Below are 22131 nucleotides of genomic sequence, written 5' to 3' on the forward strand. Positions count from 1 at the left end.
ATCAGTTTTGAGAGTGAAAATACACAGTGTGCAGCAAAATAAAAAATCTAAATTTATATGCGGTCCCCTTGTCTTCCAACCAATTAGGAAGTTGTTGCCCTGGATATACCGAGGCCAACAGAAAGAATTTCACGTTTCTAAGTACAATATTCGCTACGACATTTAAATTCAAAAATCGGAGAAAATTTATGAAAGATCAGCAAAAACTAACGGAAAATGTTCCGTTCTTCCGTTTGTTTTTTCCCCAAACGTTCTTCCGGTTTATGAATTCGAATTTCGCAACGAATATCGCAGTTAAAAGCATGAAATTTGTTTGCTGGCCCCAGGAGATGCAGAGCAACAACTTTATACAAATACAAGGCCAGCCACAGCAGACAAAATGTCTAGTGAGGTGGCTGAGAAAAAGATGTCCATCACAAATATGGATGTCATATATTACTAAAATACAGCAACCCAATTAAAAATGCAATCACGAAAATTATAAACAATACATATATACATGATAAAATATTATGCAATTCCCATAAAATATTTAGGGTTGTCTAAATATGGATAACTTTCTAAGTGTCAGTTGGAGGGCAAGGGGACCGTATAAAAGTTTAGATTTTTTATTTTGCTACACATTGTATTTTCACTCTCGAAACTGATACGGGGTAATTTATTAACGCATTTTGAGTGATTTGTGAATTGAAACTATACCACCACGCCAGACGGTTGATGAGATAAAGGCCTCATTAGGCTTACAGGACACCCTGTATAATTGTACAGTGAAGCCTCGCTACAGCTACCCGATATAATGATAAATCCCTCTACAACGATATTTTTTTAATCTTGTTTAGAAATTCCTATAGTCTAATGTTAGATTCCTCTCAATACAACGATATCCTTTGCTACGATAAACCTCTCTACAACGATGTTTTTTACGATGTTTCGAAAACCTACAACGATATTATATATTTCACTCAAAAAATCACCTTCGATATATTTTTAAATTCCTCATCAGTGTTTGTTCTTTCGAGGGTTTTTAATAGCATCGGTATTTTGCATTATTTACCGTTCGAAAGCTTAAATAAAGTTGCCGTGAAGCTACTTTCTGTGTAGTACACAAAAGTATTGTGTAGTAAACCGCTTTACATAGTGGAAGAACTAACTGAATTTCATTAATAAATTAATCAATTATAAAAACACACTTTGTGATGGGACCAATAACGCCAATTCAGAAGAGATGCCAAACACGACAGCATAAATTTGGTGTCGACTGATAACAATGCTTCTTCCCGATATAGCGATAATCCCTCTACAACTACACTTTTTCTTGGTCCGTATAGTTATATCGAGGTTTCACTACTGCTACTACTACTAAACCAGACATGCAGAGTGAACCCTCCGTGAAGTTCGTTTCTGTGTAATGGTTGTTCTGAGTAGTACTGCCAACTGTTATCATTAGACTGTGCGTGAAGTGTCATGATTAAGATTTGTGCCGTTGTAGGCTCGGTTGCTCTCTGTGGCGAGACTTTTTTGACTTGTGCATTTGCGCCTAGAAGTTGTGAACCACAGGAAACCAACTCAGCCGACCAAACACTGTGGCGCCGGTGGGGATTCGAACGCGGGTCCTCGCGATATATATATATATATATATATATATATGTTTCAATTCCCTCACAAGGTGATAACAACCCTTCATCAGACTCAGACTATGATCCTCTGGCAGGAGATGAGGGTTGTTTCACGGTGTATTTGTGTGCGGCTTCTGACAGACAATGTGGTTCCTTGATTCCCATTACTGTCAATGGACAACGTCGCCTGTCTTGTATATATTATATGCCTGAGTGTTTATATGTTTGTATATATATATATATTTATATATCTCTCTTATATATGTGTGTCTATAGTTATTCGTGGACCCCCTTCGAGGCCTGTTGGCGACGTGCATACGCACGGGTCTATATAACCTCATCTTTTTGTCGTCTTGCCCGCTGGTGGTCTTTCGGTGCTAAGTGCTCCGGATGTTGCATCGCTCTTCCACCATGGCCCAAACCCTCTGGGTGACAAACTTATATCACCTATGGGGTCAGAGCGGGGGGGGGTCATGGTTGGTTTCGGGTCCTTGCGATACGAGTCCGTCACTATGACCACTCGACCACCACAGCGGCCTATTTACGTGTCTGATACATGCAGATGGAAAAGATAAGCTCCTAGAATGGCCTTGCTGTTCTCAGTTCGTTGCTAAAAAGGGTCATGAGCTGAAAGAAAGTGCACTCTGAAAAAAACGCAAAGGCTCTTTTTTTTAATGTATTTTGTATTAGCCGAATGTTTTATTTTACACTAAATGATTCAGAAACTTTCAGGAAGAGAAGTGGAAGGTACATCTTGAAAAATATTCCAAGATAGACATGAGCTAGTTGTACTCAAGTGACATTCATTCTGATGATGAGTGGCTCGAAAATTCAGCTCACGACGTATCTGTTTCATGTTAGCACGTGCATCCACATCAACGAAAATGTTCGTTAGGCGAGCCAGAAAAATCACGGGAAAAATATCCTCGTTGGCCGAAAAATTCTCAAACAATGGTATTCATTAACCGAGGTATCACTATAACTACAGTTTTATTTTTTTTATACACCTTCCACTTATAATTTATAGCTGTGAACTTTTTTGTCCAGAATGACAATTTATTTGGAATTTAATTGGAAAATTTCTGCGTCGAGGAAATTTCTAGAATTTTCTATTACTTCCTCTTTTCTTCTGGCATTGGTCGTGAACTGTTTATCACTCAATAAGCATAAATAAATATCTAATTATTTTCCCGATAACTATTTTCTTCCTTGTTCGAGGCAATGGGTGATGTTTAATGATCTCGTAAAAAGAGAAGTCATTATTTATGAAATATATATTGGTTTTTTTTTTTTTGTTGTACATAGTTTCTTGCAAAATATTGTCAATTAATTTAAATAAACGGATATAAACGTTGTTTAACATACTTCTTCTAGTTGGAAATGTGTGATAAGAAGTACCTACAGTTCAAAAATGAGAAGGTGAAAGTAAAAAAGATTTACCTGGCGGCACTGTATATACGAGCACAGTGAAACCTCGATATAACGATGCCATACGAACCAAGAACAAATATCGTTGTACAGGGGTTATCGTTACATCGAGAGTCAGCAGTTTAACATTGTTGTATAGACATTTCCAAAGTAGACGAAGAAATATCGTTGAATTTGGATTTTTCGTTATATCGAGTACCGTTGTAGCGAGGATTCACTGCGTAACCAAATTTGAATTTTCCAGATCTTTTCAGATTTTCAATTCATCTGTCAAGTAAATCATCTCTATTTGGTTTTACTAAATGGAAACTTGCCTTCTATTCAATTTCAAATCAAAATATAATTTCGTGAATTTCAAAGATCAATATCCAACGAAAACCGTTATCAATATGAATTTCATGAGTTTGTTTCGAATATTTGCTGACATGAATTCTATTTCCCCCAGTCGAATAACTCCATTCTTTTGCAGGAGCCTTTGTGTATTTGAATGTATAATGATAGTTGTCGAAGAACGATATTTCTTCCGGATAATTATGTCTCGAATTAAGCAAATGTTTCGGAAATTTCGATTCTTCGCCGCAACGAATTCAAAATATCAAATATCCCGGACTGTTTATTCGAATGTCTCACTCGCGTTGACATTTCACGGTTGACATTTTTGGCTCGTTCCGCGTTCGTAAATATTTATACTCGTGGAAAATGTTTCCGAACGTTGAACGAATCGAATCACTTGCCGGAAATAGAGGTTTAATCAAACGGGAAGGAAACTTATTACCTGGGAATTTCCATTCTGTAATTTATCAATCTGTCGACAGCATTGGAATTGCTGGTATTTCGAAGTTTCCAGCGCTTATTCGTTGGTTCGTCGGGTAAAACATAAGTTACTCGTCGACCTTTATAAACGCATACATTCATAATAATGTCTGTTATCTAGTATATCGTGTAGGGGAGTAATGAATAATACAATGAATTCACTGTCAACAAATATTTAACATTGGAATCCTAATATTAATGTAAATAGATGAGATGCAAGCTAATAAATATTCTCTTGTCAGTTCATAAAAGTAACTTTTTGAAACATTTACTGCATTCTCGTATGTTTAACACCTTCTTTGTCAGTGGTGCTCTTAAGCAACATGGTTTTCTTCTATTTTTTTAAGCAAAGGCATTTTCTATTTAGAGCTCGTTTCGGATTCATTGATACTTCCAAGCAACTCCTAAAGATTCGGTTCTTATTTGTGAGATGTTCATGAAGTTCTTATAAGTACCAGCAGAATGGCTCAAGGGTACATGTGTCTGCTATTCCTTGACAAGCCGAGCAAGAACGATTTTTGATTATTGCATTTTGGAGGGAAATATCGTGTGTGGAGAAGACATATTGCTGTGTGCATTCTTCAACAATGACAAAAAAGTAAAGTGGCAAACTAAAAATGACATTTTTATGTCATTCAAGATCTATGAAAATCATAGTTTGTTCTCTGATTCATTTTTTTTTAAATTTTATAACAATTTTTTTTTTGGTAAAGCACTAGTATTCAGGTTTGCTCATTTGTTAGATATAACCTCTCAAAAATTTTCTTCTTTGAATATTTCGATGATTGCCAATCAAAGGGTTAAGAACTTCCTCGCAAAAGTATGTTTCTAACTGGAATACAAGAGTGTGGCCCCCGTCTTCCACGAGAAATCACTTAAACTCGCCTTTCTAAAAAAGAGGTATAGTTTAGAAAGTCGGGTGAAGTTACTTTCAATTGCCATTTTTAGATAATCCGTGTTATTGCCAAAAAAGTTGTTGTTTTCTGCTTATCTTTTTGTTCTCTAATGTAGAATATTCCAACGTTTTTTATTTTACTGATCGTATCTGGACTTTTCTTCATATTATTAGGTGGTTTAACCTTTACTGCGGCAACGACGAGGTATCTCGTCTAACATGATGCCTTTTATTTTGGAAATTCCGAGTTATCTCGTTTCCTTAAAATCCTCCGATTTCGGCAATGTTGAACCCATCTAGCTCTGTACGGCAGTTTATACCTAATAACGTGTTTTCCATCACTCCCTCCCGAACTTAGATCAACTGTCAGTGGGTGGAGTCAGTTTTTGTTCCAAATTTGATAACAGAAGGAGAAAGACGGTGGCTTTTCCTTCCTTTTCCGGATAGTATTGAAATATAAGTAAAGTACTTATACATACGTACCTATAGTATAACTAATAGGAAGAAATATTTTTTATAGGAAGAGTATTTCTCTCTCTTCCCCCTCTTTTTTTTTTTAAATTATTATTATTCTCGGTGTTGTAGGGCAAAGCATTCGTCAACTGTACACAAGATCGAAAAAAAATTTTTTTTTTCTTGAAGACAGGTGGGGCATTTTGCAAAAATTCTAGTGATTTCCATTCTCTCTCTGGCAGGTTTAATACAAATTAGGGCATTTCTAAAAACCTCTGGAGTAGAAACAGAACCGTATGAAAATTTGCATTTTCTATCTCTGTATGTCTTCCTAAAATGAATGACACATCTAAGATTGGCACGTTACGTAAATATGTATTTTCCGATTGAAAGTATGTTTCCACAGTCAACGGTTTAAGAGTTGTCTGAGGCGGGACAGGCTTAACACCGAATTTTTTTCGAAGTCCAGAAAACCTGCTCTTAGGAAAACCCGGCTCAAAAGTTTTCACCCTGTATATGTTACTGCCAAAGACCGAAATCAGTCAGTTCGTGAAGTGGGTAATTTCAATGGGAATTGAAAAGGCCAATGTAAGAATCCCTTGCTCTGACCAGCCAGTTCACGAAGCGAAAGGAGATCCCTCGTCAAAGACCGAAAAGAAGAGGCTTGATTCGAGGTCATCGCCCTTTGGCGTATTTTTTGTGATAATTATGGCCACATTATTTATGGCAACACGTCTTATCTCAGTCACGATGCGGTAATAATTTTTTTTTTAATTTTACAGAAAAACTATATGTCTATATTATATATAAATAGTTTTTCTCAGACTTCTCTTTTTTCCCTTTTGCCACAAGGAGCTAATCCAATGCAACTACTAAATATAGTCATGTTTCACACATTAGCGATGGAAAAAAAATGGATTTAGGACCTACCGGACCATCTTGCATCAGGACATCGAACATTGGCGAGGGATCTCCAATCACTTCGTGAATTAGCCGGCCAAAGCTCGAATCATTTCTGAAAATCGGACTTCGGTCAAAACTCTCGATCAATACGCGAACTGGCCTGCCATTTCGCGAGTTAGCCGAACTTCGGCCTTTGGGAGTAACCTACTCACAAAAAACCCAATTTGATGTCTTGCAATTTCTTCTTCCAGAAGGCATATGCATTACCCCCCCCCCCCTCCCCTACGAAATATAATAACTACCGTATACGCATAATGTCCAGAATTTTGCAAGCAATATGTTAGTCAAATAATTTCAATAGCCAAATTTTCAAAATTTCTTATTGTTGTTTTTTAAAATTATTCCAGCATCTTCATTGATCATGCAGGTGAAACACAATTTATATCTCTTTTTTTCTCTCATTTAGAATTCGTGAAAAAGCCAAGACCAACGGCGAAACCGAAACGTCCAAAACCAACTGATGAGCCATCATCATTGCCAGGTATATAAAATTTTAATCTTTTTCCTTCTGCTTCACTATTCTATGGAGTCACTTGAGTTACCTACCAATTTTAGATCAACACAAACCAGTATGAAGCACAATAACCCATATTACGGAAATTCCAAACTCTACATGATGCTTTAAACGTCTAACGGCAGTCTTAAATTTGTGTCAGGTGCAAACTTGGAGCTATACCCTCTGAGATAGATAGATACATAGATAATCCTGGAGAAAATAGTCCGGAACCGGTAAATCTGAGAAACGGAATGTCCATCGCATATCGGCACAGTGAATAACCAGGTTATGTGAAAAAAATCCGCCAGAGATTTTGTTACAACCGAATTATCAGGTGTGTAGCATCCCATAGTTCTGAAATGAGGAATTCCTGTTACATTTCACCCTGTTGTTAACTCTAGAAGGACCACGCTGATCATGTTGACCGTGTGTTTTTGATCTTCTCTATCTCGATTTTCATGACGAACCAGATCGCATATAATGTGGAAATTTCAGGCTTTTTCCTAGAAATGCTTAAATATTACGCTGTCCAACTATCATAAATATAAAAGAAAGTTTATCGAGATATTTTTAGTTATACATAAAAGGATCTCACCGACCAATTTGACCGGTAACGCATGGCCACTTTCGTAGCCATGCGCAGTTAATATTTCGTTGAATCACGGCATCAAATTTCTACTAATATAGATATGCCCACTTCAGCTAATTTAAAGCATCCTTAATGATAAACTAATTACAAACTAAAAATTAGTCGGTTTGCATTTTGGCCTAATATGGCCAAAAATGTAGTGGCGCAAATCATTGGATCTTATTTGAAAGTTAATAGAATTTTTTTTGAGCACGTGATGACATTTTTTTCCTTCATCAATAATTGCTGAAATACTAAAGCAGAATAATACTATATCTTGGTGGGTATAATATTAAAAGATCGAAAAGAAATTTCACCGGAAATTCATCAGGATCCCGGATGAATGATGACCCCATATATGAAGTGCGTTTGACAGGTTTGCACATAAAGACGTTACATTTTGTGTTTTCTGGTCAAGAAAAGGGACAATAATCTTCTACTACATTCAATACATTGAAGTATTGATATGTATTCTCAAAGGGAGAAAAAAAGTCTGAAACCGTTTTAAAACGAAGTATAGCATTTAGATCAGATGACTTGAAAGCATTCCGTACACATATCATTCATTTCCTAGTGCGCGGCTTCCACAAAATTCGACGAAAACCTCAAAAAATGCTTTTGTGTGTGTGTGCGTGCGTGTGTGTACCCCCTCCAGGTAAAACTTAATAAGTCCCTCAATTATTATTTTTTTTTTTTTGCAAATATAAGATTTGCCTCCTTAAATTTTAAAACCTATTTCTGTCTACTTTTACTTAGTTAAAAAGCAGTGGTTCTCAATCAGGGATCCTCGAAGAGACTTCTGGGGGTCCGTGAGCTAACTACTAACTCATTGTTTTTACATTGATATACATGGAATATTACTTTTTAAAGAAGTTCGGGGTTTTCATTTTTCTTCATTTTATTGGCACGTGGGGGGGAGGGGGGGTCCGTGGACTTCGTCCTACTGGCCCAAATCTTGCTTTGAACACAAAACATTAAGAACCCTTAGTCAAACCCCTACCACTGTAAGAGAAAATAGAAGTCATCTAGAAATTGTTTAAAAATTAAAACTTTGATTTGGTATAAAAAATTATGGAAGTTCGTAAGGTTCAAAGCCTTCATGGAAAAATTCAAATTGCTCCCTTAAAAATGAAATTGCTTCCTTGTGGGGCGTGGGCCCCCCGTTGGAAATCACCGGCTTGGCTCCTTATTTGTTCTGGAATCAGAATTTTGCCAACAACAAGCGCTACTGTACCAGGAAAAAGACAGCTATGACAGGTCCCGTTATGCAATAACAGAACAAGCGATAAATTTGAATGCATAAAAAATCTATACGCGAAAAATGTGTTTCGAATATAACGAAGCTATTGAAAAGTGTAGGAAGTGTGATGAGCGAATATAACTGCAATTATAATGTTTAGAATGTTAATATTTTTTTTATCCGGTGGGAACGAGGGTAGACATTATCCTCTTCGAAACTGAGCCAAAACACGACTTTTTCTTAGTTAATCTGTAATTAACTGGCGATTAAATTTTTTTCAATCGATTTGTGTTTATTGTGTATAAAATTATTTTAAAAAAAAGTGAAAAATAATTTAACTAAATAAATTAGTTATTTAAATTAGAGTAAATCAATTAAGTGAGAGAAAAGTAATTAATTGGAGTTAATTAAAAAGTAAGAAGCAAATTAATTGGAGTTAATTTAAAGTAAATTAATTGCAGAATTTCTCAACCATTTGCGTTTTGCAGACGACATTGCTATTATCAGCAGTAAACCTAGAATAACTAGAAGAAATGATACAAGAACTTGCGAAGGCAAGTATTCAGGTGGGTTTGAAAATGAATCTGCAAAAGACTAAAGTTATGTTCACCCCCTTTGCGTTGAAGAGCAACGACACAGAGATAGAAGAAGTAGAAAGTTATGTATACATGGGACGAAAAATTACCATTGGCAACGGAATCAATTATGAAATAAACAGAAGGATCAGGATTGGATGGAGCACTTTTGGCAAAACCTGTGTAATTCTGGAGAGTCACATGCCATTTATGCCGGAAAAAAAAGTGTTTAACCAGTGTGTGCTTCCAGCACTGACGTATGGGGCTGAAACACGGACACTCACAAGCAAGACGATACACAGGCTACAGTCAACACAAAGGAGCATATGCTAGGCATCACAGGAAGAAGAGACAAAAAACGAATCTCTTGGATAAGGAACCACACAAAGGTATATGATATTATGAAAAGAATTGAACGTCTGAAATGGGAATGCGCCGGACATATTGCAAGAAGACAGGACAACAAATGGACCACACGTATTCTAGATTGATCTGGTGTACCTCCGTGGTGTTAAACGTCCGAGAGGGCGTCCCCAGGCAAGATGGATTGATGAGATCAGGAAAGTGACTGGAGTCAACTGAAAGGCTAAAGCCTCGGACAGAGCAAAATGAAAAAAATTAGAGGAGACCTTCGTCCAGCAGTGATTGAAAATGGTTGCTGATGATGATGACGACGACGACGACGATGATGAAATTAATTAGGTACTCTTACGCATACCTCAAATTATCTTGAAAAAAAACAATTAAAAACCGTTAAAAAAGGTACTCGTATGTGTACCTCTGGAGCGAAGAAGTTCAAAATATAAAATTTAATTGTCAAATTTATTTAAAAAACTCCGAGTTTTCTTAGTGTTGCTTACCTCATGTCTACACCTCATATATCTGCGTATATACCCATTTCTGATGAACCAGGGGGACTTGGTAAAACTTCGGAGTACTACGTTTTGGAAACGTTCAAGCAGGGCCGTAGCTAGGATTTTTACCACCCGGGCAAAATTTATTTTGTAATTTATAATTTAAAATTTAAATTTAAATTTTAAATAAGATTGAGTCAATAAAATCTCAAACTTTTGCTTCATTTCATGAACTGAACAGTTTCCTTTATTTTTAATAAATTTTTATTCAATTACATTGATGTCATGGTATTTTGTCATGCGCGCAAGGTGATTTTAATGCATTTTTTTGAAAACTTACAAAAAAAATTAAGTATCTAAGATATGTAAAACTTTATACCAGCATAGGATAGCACATACAATCAAGAACATATGTAAAAAATTAGGAATAAATCGATACTTAAATAGTATTTTTAATTAGAGCATAGTTTTTCACCATGTTAAAAGGTACGAGACCCCTTAAAACACCTCGTATATGTTATACATGAAAAAAAACAACGAGTGACAATCAATAATCGATCATGAAATCGGATGAAAAATTGAAGATTCAGTTAATCCGGGAAAATTCAATCCCCCAATAAAAAATTAAATCTTATACACCTTATAAAAAAAAAAAGAATAAACAGTCGATAAATTTCTAAGAAACTTCAATGAAAAAGAAACGACTTTATTTTTTGCTTTCAAGGAATAGAACTTTTTAAATTTCATTGTATATATATATATTGAAAAAAAAAAGTCCCAAAAGGATTGAAAGTGAAAAAAAAAGAGTGAACTGAATTGCTTTTTATCCTTTAGTAATAATATGGAAAGACAAATTAAATAAAAGAGAATTGAGTTTTTCTTCGAATTCACTTATTTTATTTTCACTTTCCTGTCCGATGGATACGCCATAAGAAATTGCGGCTATTGATTCGTAATGGTGGTTTTCGGTTTTGTTCTGTTCTCTCTCTACCTCTTCTTGAAGTTCTTTTTTATTTCCTAAGAAATTGCTTGTTTCACTATAATGATAACAATAAAAGGATAGAAAACACCACCATTATTTATTTTTACGTAAATATATTTCTTATTTTTCTTTCATAAGTGTTAATTCGATTGCAGAATCCAGACAATCTTTTAGATTTTCTTTGAACATCTATAATATATCAATAATAGTGACGTGGTTGTTTTTGCCCCGGAAGAATCATTGACTTTCATTTGTTTTCAAGAACTGGGAGAATTTTTAAAATTTTTAATGATAATTTTGTAAAAAGGTTGGTTTGAGTATAGCATTATTTATATCTAAATTTTGAAGATTGCGCATAGGAATTAGATTTAACTTTTGCACTGACACATTATGAAAAATTGGAATAATTATCACGTAAATTTTTGGTTGGTCATTTTAGCTCCAATATTAAAGACTGAAAACAAAAAAAAATATAATTATTTTTTAAATTATTTAGTACACAACGAATTAATTTACACGGTACTTGAAAGTTCTTCAGTGCTATAAGATTGCGATAAAAGTAAAAAATTTCAATTCAAATATTTTGAATAACACATAATAATGAATATTTTTTGTATTCTACAATAAAGAAAGCTATAATTTGTTTCATACATTTTTGTAAGGGAACGTTTTGTATAAGCGATGTTTTACACACAGAAACACAGTAAACACTTTTAGAAGAGTTAAAACATTCTAATTGGATTTAATTAATTAATATTTTTTTTAAAAAAACTATTTTTCGCACATATTTGCTGTTATCTGTTAATCGTAAAGTAGTTATGTGCAGCATTTATACTTCCTGTGGTTCCTAACTTCGAGGCGCGAATGCGAGTCGAACCCCTTATTGAAAAGTCTCTCGGCAACCGTACAATGGTACAAATATTATTCAACCATTTCACTCACTTCGCTTATGAAAATATAGATGGCAGCACTGAAAAATCAGACAACACTATGTACGCATTCGGACTGTTAGGTACACACATGCACACTTCCGGCACAACTCACTCAGTAGTAAATTACCCATGTTGGTAGACCGGAGTTGTGCTCGGTTTGAAAGCAAGAAAAAACAAGCTTTTGTACTTCAATGTACCAACACCCAACAATATATGTAAGGAATGTAACGGAGGATGGGCAAAGTTACGGGAAAGTATGGAAATGCCCCGTAAAATATATGTGCCCACCCCATATATAAGTTTCTGGCTTGCGAAGTAGATTTGGTGAGGCTCAGCCACAAGACGAGCACTTTGTGCCGTAAAACAAATGTCCGCCATAATGCATGGCTCACAGCAATGACGAAGGAATTAGAAGAAACATTTGGAGAATTTCGCGCACAGCTAAAGCAATTGCAGGAATTCTGTACACATGGGTTTCTCATCAAATTTTAGGATAATCACGCAGGAGAAGCTCTATGTCTGCTTAAGAATAGATCTATTTCACACATCAGTTATTCGTGAATGGGGGGGGGGTGCATTAAAATAACCTCCTCCAACTTTTCGGCACCCTCTTACCCAGAAGTGCACAATCTTTTTAGTCCGCGGGCCAGATATATGCGGCATTTACGTCGCTCGCGGGCCAGAAACTTGTATACGTAGGGCGACCATATGACCTATAGTTTTCGCGATATTTCAGTAATTCTATACGCCCAAATTTTCTATAAAATCTCCCGTTTTCTCCTTTATTTTCCACTAGCTTCACTTGAATTCTTAAAATCCAGAATTAAGATTGTCTTCACGAGTTATAAATTGTATTATGATAATTATGAATCTACGCAGTGGTGTGGCCGACCCGCGGCATGCGTGCCAAAGATGGCACGTATGCCATCGCGTATGTACGCATGGTATCGGGAAAGGCACGCGAACGCGTTTCAAAAATTAAAAGAAATTCTATTCTTTAACTTTATTATTTTCTTTAAACCAGCGTTTCCCAAAGTGGGCGATGGAAGGATCTTGGGCAGTCGAATTTTTCGGTTTAGTATAAGATCCTATGGATTGCCTTGTATGTTAGTGGTCGATGAGAAGAAAAAAGTTTGAAGAAAGAGGTGATGAGAAACAAAAAGTTTGGTAAACTATGTATCAAAGAAGAGAGAAAGGAATTGTTTCTTATGATGGTCTCACAAGGTGTCAAATCTATATATAATATGGTTGGCACTCTTAAACTAATAATTATGTGATGACTTTCTACGCAATGCGTTCTCTATTCGGTGTTCCATCTTTGGGCATAGTTTCCGGACGTCCCATGTGTATGAGATTTAGGTTCGTCAGCACGGGGGCATGCACTGTATATCCATGAATTCCTAGGAGTGGAGGGGCAAGCCCTCGTACAAAGTTTGTTGGGGAGAGGAAACCCAAGCACCTTGGGTCCTCAGGTTCTGGTGTCTATGCCCACCATGGTGTAGGGAAGATTATGGAACAGAAACATTGTTCTGCATCTTAAAATTCGTGAGGTGGTAACACAATATGCATTGCGTATAATAAAAACAATTTATTGCACGAAAGAGTGACAAACGGAACATTTTTACGTAAATAAAAGGACAACCGAACAATATTTTGCAGGAACAGAGACATTGCTTGTTTGGTCTGAATGTTAAAATTCGTGAGGCGGTACGCGCATCGAAAACAATCCTGATTGTGGCATGGCTTGCAAAAAAGGTTGGCCACTCCTGCTCTATCGTAATTCATCATGTCATATACCTAAACATATTCATCTCACATACGAGTGAGAGTTGTATGAGTTGTACATCACACTCATATTTATGAAAATATACATGTTTTTTTTTATGAATTACATTTTCCCCCAATTGCGACTCTTGCAGCAACTCTATATTTCCCGCTTATGACAATTTTTCAGAAATTTCTGTGATAGGTGGCAACTCTGCCAATTTTTTAATCTGTGTTTGGCAACTTCACTTGCATTTGATAATTTTTTATGGCGATAATTAGTGTTGCCTCATATGGATCCCAATTTCCCTTTTGAAGGAATGTGGTCAGCTTATGTATTTATTGAGTTATTGTGTATTTTGATACTTTTTTTTACCGGAACACCTTTCGTGGACCGGATTGAATCCCTTGGCTCGCCGCATTTGGCTCACGGGACGAAGGTTGTGCAGTGTGTGTGCACCCTTGCTCTTAGCTTTCACTTTTAAATTTCGACCATGCATTCTATGACGAAAGCTATTTGAGTGAGTGTCTTCTGCCTCCTATGAATTTTTCGCTGAAATATCTAATGAATCATCATGTAATGTATACATAGTAAAGTTTCCTAATAATTTGATACTTATTGTTATTTTCAGATGAAGATGGGCACGGAATAAGCTCGGTGCGGAGAGAAGGCTGCTCTGCACCCGAAGTCCTCGTGAATGGTAGCTCTTTGCTTGGGACCGGAGTACGCGGGGACGGAAGGAACGACTTTGCGACCGTCCACGAGGTGCAGTTCTTGGGCATCTTGGGTCCCGAGGAGCAGAAGAGGATCTGTAAGATCAGGTGTCTCGATGGCGTCTGGGTGGGACCATTCTGCAACGTAGATGACAGTGAGTACTGCGTGTATTAATATACAAATACAAAACCACAACAGGCAAAATGCCCAACGAGGTGGCTGAGAAAAAGATGCCCATAAAAATATGGATGTCATATATTTCCAAAAAATATATACCAACCCAATTAAAAATGCAATTAACATAGAATATATATGGGAATACATGTATGTGACTGTCGACTAATTTTCTCAATGAGAATTTTTAAACATCGAAGAGACACCAGCATGCATACGTTGCCGTTGCCTTTGTGGCGTAGTGGTCTAGTGCGTTCACCCACAAGTGAGGGGACGTGGGATCCATTCCTCGCAGAGGCATTTGAATTTTCACAACAGGCTGTTGTGAAAATTGAAGTCAGGAAAGAAAATGCAACTGCCTCTGCGGAGAATCGATCCCACGTCCTCTCACTTGGTGGTTAACGCACCAAACTACTTCGCTACAAAGGGGACGAACCTCGTTCCCTAGAGCTCGCATGTGCTGAACGGGACCGCACATGGATAGTCAGACTTAATTTCAGCTAAAACTTACAATAGCTGACACTGTAACCAGGTGGCGATTTATCCAAAGATGATCAGTAGAGATACATAAATTTTGCTAATAAAAAAGTCGAAATTTCGCAAAAAAAAAGTTTTGAAATCGAGAATTTCGCCTTTATTTATTCGCAAAAAAAACCTCAAACAAATTTTTGCATTTGCTTTGCTCATAGTCAGAAAAAAACTGTCATTTTTTTCTAACTATGAGTATGGCTGTTTTTCAATTAAATTAATATAGCTGTCCATCTTGAAAAGTTGTAAAGCTCCCTGTTAATGGCTATTTTTCCATAATACTCCCCAAAACTTGCGCGAATAGATGGTTTGATCCAAATTGTCAGTTTAGTTCCATAATTACCTCACATAACTCAGAAGCGAAAGTCAACTGAACTCGTATTTTATGACCAAAAACTTCTTTTCAGAAACAAGGAATATTATTCAACCAGGCACGTATTTTCCAAAGCAATCACATGCAACAAGGTGATCTAGTTTATTCGAGAGAATATTGGCTTTTAAAGACATCAATAGGACTCATGGCGCAAGAACTGATCAATTTCCGTTTTTAAAACTTCAAATTGTCGGCATTTTGCAAAAAAGTAGCAAAAAAAAATCAATTTTTCGCATTTATTCGTTAAAATTTGTAAATTTCGCATTTGTCGTATTTATTTTGTAAATACGGAATTTACGTATCCCTTATGATCAGCTATTGTGAGCTTTGGCCTGAATTAGGTCCGACTGTCCATGTACGATCTTGTTCAGCGTACACTTCAGGCGTTTGCTGAACGTACGTGTATGCACGTACTCAAAAAAAAATAATCACAAAAAAAGGTCATTACCTTTGTAGCGTAGTGGTCAAGCGCGCCCACCCAACAAGTGAGAGGACGTGGGATCGATTTCTTACAGATGCACTTGGATTTTCTTTCCAGAATTAAATTTTTTTGCATCAGTCAACTATTGAATAAAATGCTCGTCTTCTACCATGAAGGTTACCGTCAAGGTCCACGGGTTTGAATCCGGGAAAAGAACATCGAAAACAAGTTCTTTACCTACCGAGGTTGGAGCGACCACCGACAGATGGCGTCTTCATTTCCCACCCAACTCCACTAGTTGGAAATTGCCTTATGGCGATATGACCGGAGTTGGTGTGTGGTAAAGTAGTAGCTGTGGAAATCTTTTATGTATTGCGAAGAATAGCAGCATGTTCTGACACAAATATGCAGTTCATATATACTATTTTTTTTCTATCGTGCAGTCGCAGACAGATTCCAGAAAGTCCTCAAGAGATGCACAGTCCGACTGACGGACGCCGAAGTCATAGGCAGGACGACGGACGGCAAAGTGTTACCAGTCGACATGGAAATGTCGATGCCACACGGGAGCGAGATACACTTTACATGCGTCGAACCGGGCATGTACAAGTTTGACGGGAACGCAACCATACAGTGCGACGACGGAGAATGGACGTCGGATCTTCCAAACTGCGAGGCGACCACAATGCAAAGAAATTTCTCGCGTAAGTTTCTTTTAAGATTCATTGATTCAACGGGGGTTACAAAGTACACGCAGATAACTTAAAGATATAGGATGCTTCAAAATATTTATACATAATCGATACTTCGTCGTAAATTGTCTGCTTTCATTTTTGAATTGATTTACGGAAAATTCACGGACAATAATTCACAGCCATGCAAATGATCTATAAGAAAATTCACCGATAACAGTTCGTCACCAGTGAGTGAGTGACCAAGTGATTGAGTATATAAGTGAGTGTGTGAGTGACCAAGTGATTGAGTATATAAGTGAGCGCGTGAGTGTGTGAGTGACCGTATGCATGAGCGACTTACTCACTCACTTGATCATTTGTTCACTCACTTGCTAACCTGCCCACTCACTTGATCATTTGTTCACTCACTTGCTAACCTGCTCACTCACTTGATCATTTGTTCACTCACTTGATCATTTGTTCACTCACTTGCTAACCTGCTCACTCACTTGATCATTTGTTCACTCACTTGATCATTTGTTCACTCACTTGCTAACCTGCTCACTCACTTGATCATTTGTTCACTCACTTGCTAACCTGCTCACTCACTTGATCATTTGTTCACTCACTTGCTAACCTGCTCACTCACTTGATCATTTGTTCACTCACTTGCTAACCTGCTCACTCACTTGATCATTTGTTCACTACTTGCTAACCTGCTCACTCACTTGATCATTTTTTCACTCATTCACTCATTTGTTCACTCACTTGCTAACCTGCTCACTCACTTGATCATTTTTTCAGTCATTCACTCATTTGTTCACTCACTTGATCATTTTTTCACTCATTCACTCATTCGTTCACTCACTTGCTAACCTGCTCACTCACTTGATCATTTTTTCAGTCATTCACTCATTTGTTCACTCACTTGATCATTTTTTCACTCATTCACTCATTCGTTCACTCACTTGCTAACCTGCTCACTCACTTACTAACTCATCCGCTCAATTGCTCAGTCACTACACACACACATACACACAACTCCTCACTTACTAACTCATCCGCTCAATTGCTCAGTCACTACACACACACATACACACAACTCCTCACTTACTAACTCATCCGCTCAATTGCTCAGTCACTACACACACACATACACACAACTCCTCAGTTACTACTCACTCACTTCCTTATTCATCTACTCACTTGCTCAAATCACTAACTCTCTCATTTATTCGTTCATCTTCTTCTTGTACTTCCTGACTCACTTGTCAATCGGTCACTTACTCACTTGCTCACTGGCTCACTCACCTGCTCATCCACTCACTCACTCACTCACTCAGTGACTTTGCCGAGGAATTGCGTGGCGTTGAATTTTCCACAAACCGTTTTGAGTTACATATATCAGCTCTAATACAATATGATGACCGCTGCAGATAATTTGTGAGAAACTTGGAGCGTCTTAATTTGTTCATTTTAGTGGATGCTCCTCCGACGATCCTCTATCACGTCGCTTCCGGAGACGCTGGGCTCACGGAAAGTGGTTCCGTTGTCGTGTTTCCTGGATCCATCATTAATTTCGATTGCCTGTTCCAGAGGCAGTTCGGAAACCCGGAATGGAGCTGGACACCTACTCACAGGTAAGTATTAATTTCCTATCGGCTCAACCTCATACCATTAAGTGCGCAATACACAGAGAGTATCCACTCTCAATCGTTGTTTAATAACTAATTCCCTAACGATAGGTCTTGAAGGAAACTTTAGATTATAATAATAAAAAATAAAGGGTGAGCGAGAAATCCGGGACACATTTGAAAAATTAATAACGAATCAACCAATCGACATGAAAAGGTGCGATTTACACTAAAATGCTTATCATAGCCTAGAGTTTTATTTTGGCAAAAAAAATTTCAAATATCACTCACAGGTGGCGTTATAAAACAAAAAATTCGACATAACACATAAAATGCAACACAAAAAATGCATAATTAAGGTTTATGAAGATTTGCGTTACATAAAACTACCACATTTCAATGTGAAGCTCCCATTTTAGCTCGGGCCACTTTTAAACGGGTGGAGGGGTGCTCATGTTGAAATATAGTAGTTTTATGTCACGCAAATTGTCATAAACATTAATTATGTACAGTTTGTGTTACATTTTATGTGCTACGTCGAATGGGTTTCTCGCTTTACAGCGCTACCTGTGAGTCACAGACGAACTTTCTCGGAAGCTCCTGAGAATCAAGTTTGAGTCGGCGTTTCCTAACTCAAGAATCCCTGGCAGTAAGTGGATTTATATGACCCATTTCGGAAGCCCTCGTTGACCACCCGAGTTTTGGTTGCGACCCATAGGTTAGGAACCCCTGATATAAAACGTGTCTGCTAAAATATTTTTTACTCACTGACTCTCTTGCTATAAACAAAAAATCATTCTCTTAACAAACAAAATTTACTGATTGTTCATACTTTTCGAGCTGTTATGTTGTGTTCGGGACGTTTTTTTACAAGCAGACGTTTTGTCCGCTACTGTGTAGGAAATCAACGGTGCAGTTGGCGGCAAAAGAAACGACACGGCCTACTTGAAAGACCAATCATTTGATCATTTTTGTCACACCTCACACCACTGTCATTTTCTGATCACGAGGGCTAATTAGATCGGGACCTATAATTTATTGCTGATTCCGAACGGGAGGCTTGTTTTTTATACTCATCGAGAGGTTGGCGCTCTAACCTCTCGATGGGGGACTCCCTGCGGTAGCAATTTTTTCTGTGGTCATGTCGCCGTTTCTGTTGTACCCCTGTGCCCTACTTTGAAGACCGTGATTTAGCCTACTGAAGCATCAAAACCGTCGTTATGACGTGGAAAAAGTAACGTGAAGACTATCACCCACCCTATCAGAAGCCGCTACGTGACACCAACATTGACACGCCACTTGTTCCACGTTATAAAGATGAGCTTGATTTTTCCTAAGGTTTGGATTACACTATAAAATTTTGATTAAAGATCTTTTATAAATCTAGAAAAAAATTCAACCAATCGGAGTATTGGTTACATTCGAGAAAATGCAACCGGTGATCTTATTGGTTGAATTTTTCGAGTTTTATCAGAGCTTTTACAAAACTTTTATAGTGTAATCCCGGCCTAAGTTGACTGAAACAAGGATGTGGCTAAATTCAGTGGCTATAATGTTTTCTAGAGCCCCTTTGATATGTATATTAAGGGGGTTGGTGCTCGCAAATGTTCTAAACAAAACATATTTTCGAATTTAACGATTTTCAAATACTATAAAATTTTCTGCATCTAACGTATTTCAATAGAAACTGCTGGCAGGCATTATATGTATACGCTAATGTTTTCCATTAAAATGGGTTTTTTTTCTCAAAACCGAGTTTTTTTTTCAGATATGTAAGGAACATGTTTCCAAACAACACTAACTCAAATGTCTTGAAACTTTGCGTGCCTTTCACCAATAAGGTGTTACATACTTTAGCACAAACTTAATTAAAATTATTTAAAGAAATTTTATGGCACAAAGTAGGAGTAAAAATTTCAATGCTTTTTGAAAAAGCCGCATGCTATTGAAGTTAAAATTCGAGGAAAAAAAACCAATTAAAATCATAAATGCTGTCTTAAATTGTTAAAAAATATCCAAGGTATTTGAAGTAAAAAAATGAATGCTTAAAGTGAATAGAAAATTTCCTTAAATGTTTAAAAAAAGCAGGGAATTTTCCCCATAGGAAACCATGTAAAGCCTAGATTGTGCACCAACCCCCCCCCCTCCCCCCCACACTTTAAGACGTCTTATAATTCTTCCGGGTCTTCAGCCAAAGCGTCAGTAGATCACGATCTTCCAAAAGAGATCGTTTCCTTCTCCTTGCGTGCCGACACCTGCGCCGATGATATCCACCACAGTGGTGGACAAAACTTCTGCTTGTAAAAAAAAAAAAACCCGAAAAGTATGGTTACTGTTACAAACCCTGGCCGTGAAAGCTTGCCTTCTCTTTACAAAACTTACTGAATTTCTGAAACGTATTGAATTTTTGCGAATTTCGAGCATTTTCCCTCATGTGTAAACGTACCTTTCCAGTCGAGCATTAAGGTGGGTCAGATGGTGTTATGCGAAATATTTTTTGTAATTGAAAGTTTCCTCCAGGACTAAAGGGCACTAAATTAGCTATTGGTCAACGATAAAGTGCATGTACGTGTGTACGTAACTATGCAAATCCCGATTCATTTCTTGAGGTGTCTTTCGTACGATCTGGTACAGAAACGTCTTTTTTTCTGTAATTATGTTCACAAAATTATTTTACATCTTACCTGTGCGTGTCCAAACTAGGCAATATCCAAGTGCTTGGGCGCTGTCCCCGGAAGAGAAGAGTTGGAAATACAGGCTTTCGGTGTATTATGCCAAGAACCACGATTCCGGTGTCTTCACGTGCATCACGCCTCACGGTGAAAGCAATGACATCACAATGGAAGTCAAAGGTAAGTAACACACAGTCCTAAATTTTACCGACAAAATCTGGAGGGTGATTGTACACATGAAGAAAAATAATTTTCTATGTGTGGAACCAATGGTAGCAATCTACTTATTCAGTGAGAAAAAAACATCTAGCCTGCTGAAACATAAGGTTTTCCATAAACTCATAAATGAATGGTTTAAAAACTAATAAAAACAATAAATAAAACTAAGGATTTTCAACCTTTCTCAAATCAATAGCGAGCACTGCCCGTTCCCCCATCGTCAAACGAAGAGCAATTCTAACGGCAACTTTGGCTTACGTATGCTTAAATCTGCATTAATTGTAGTCTTCAAATACAATTTTTGTAGTGTTTAACTGAAGTGTTGATGAAGTACGCGTGGACACGAAATCTGCCGCAAGCATTGAGCACTCTTGGTGCACGCGAGCAACGGGTTGAAGAGATGGCCACACTAAACAATAGTTCTTTTCTCTTTCATTGTTTGAAGAAAGTTAATTTGCAAACATATTATTGTATTGATGTTTATTTATGACGTTATTGTATTATTTCGTTATAAGATTATTATAATATTTTATTATAAGATCATTATAATATTTTATTATAAGATCATTATAATATTTTATTATAAGATCATTAGAATATTTTATTATAAGATCATTATAATATTTTATTATAAGATCATTAGAATATTTTATTATAAGATCATTAGAATATTTTATTATAAGATCATTATAATATTTTATTATAAGGTCATTAGAATATTTTATTATAAGATCATTATAATATTTTATTATAAGGTCATTATAATATTTTATTATAAGTTTATTGCATTGTATTATTTATTATATTATTAAACTAATGTCGAATGATTATTCAGGATGGCATATATTTCTGTATTCTTAGCAAGAATCTCGAGTCTAAAGGTATTATAATTGTCAAAGGCTTTGTGCTATTGATTGCATACCGCTTCCATTAGTCATTTTTATCTGAATGAATAACTAGAATGGAACGAATCATCTAAGTTTCAGTTGTTTCCCATGAAGAAATTCGGTTAGATATACGAGTGATTCCGATAACGAGCACGTTCACTAAACGAATTAAGCTCGTTAACCGAAGTTCCATTG

At 36.8% G+C, this 22131-nt stretch overlaps 1 protein-coding gene across 1 annotated transcript in view; it reads left to right on the forward strand.

Annotated features, from left to right (window-relative positions):
- The window catches only part of LOC149076905 (locomotion-related protein Hikaru genki-like), a 115353-nt gene that overhangs the window by 74601 nt on the left and 18621 nt on the right, over window positions 1–22131 (forward strand). The window contains exons 2-6 of the mRNA XM_089244621.1: window positions 6575–6649; window positions 14272–14508; window positions 16294–16554; window positions 18005–18164; window positions 20862–21010. Coding sequence (XP_089100747.1) covers window positions 6575–6649; window positions 14272–14508; window positions 16294–16554; window positions 18005–18164; window positions 20862–21010 — 882 coding nt within the window. The remainder of the gene's footprint in view (window positions 1–6574; window positions 6650–14271; window positions 14509–16293; window positions 16555–18004; window positions 18165–20861; window positions 21011–22131) is intronic.

The sequence above is a fragment of the Pholcus phalangioides genome, unplaced genomic scaffold, assembly GCF_987345545.1.
Source record: "Pholcus phalangioides strain wild (caught in Gottingen) unplaced genomic scaffold, Ppha-v1.0 ptg000015l_1, whole genome shotgun sequence".
NCBI classification, from domain to species: Eukaryota; Metazoa; Arthropoda; class Arachnida; order Araneae; family Pholcidae; genus Pholcus; species Pholcus phalangioides.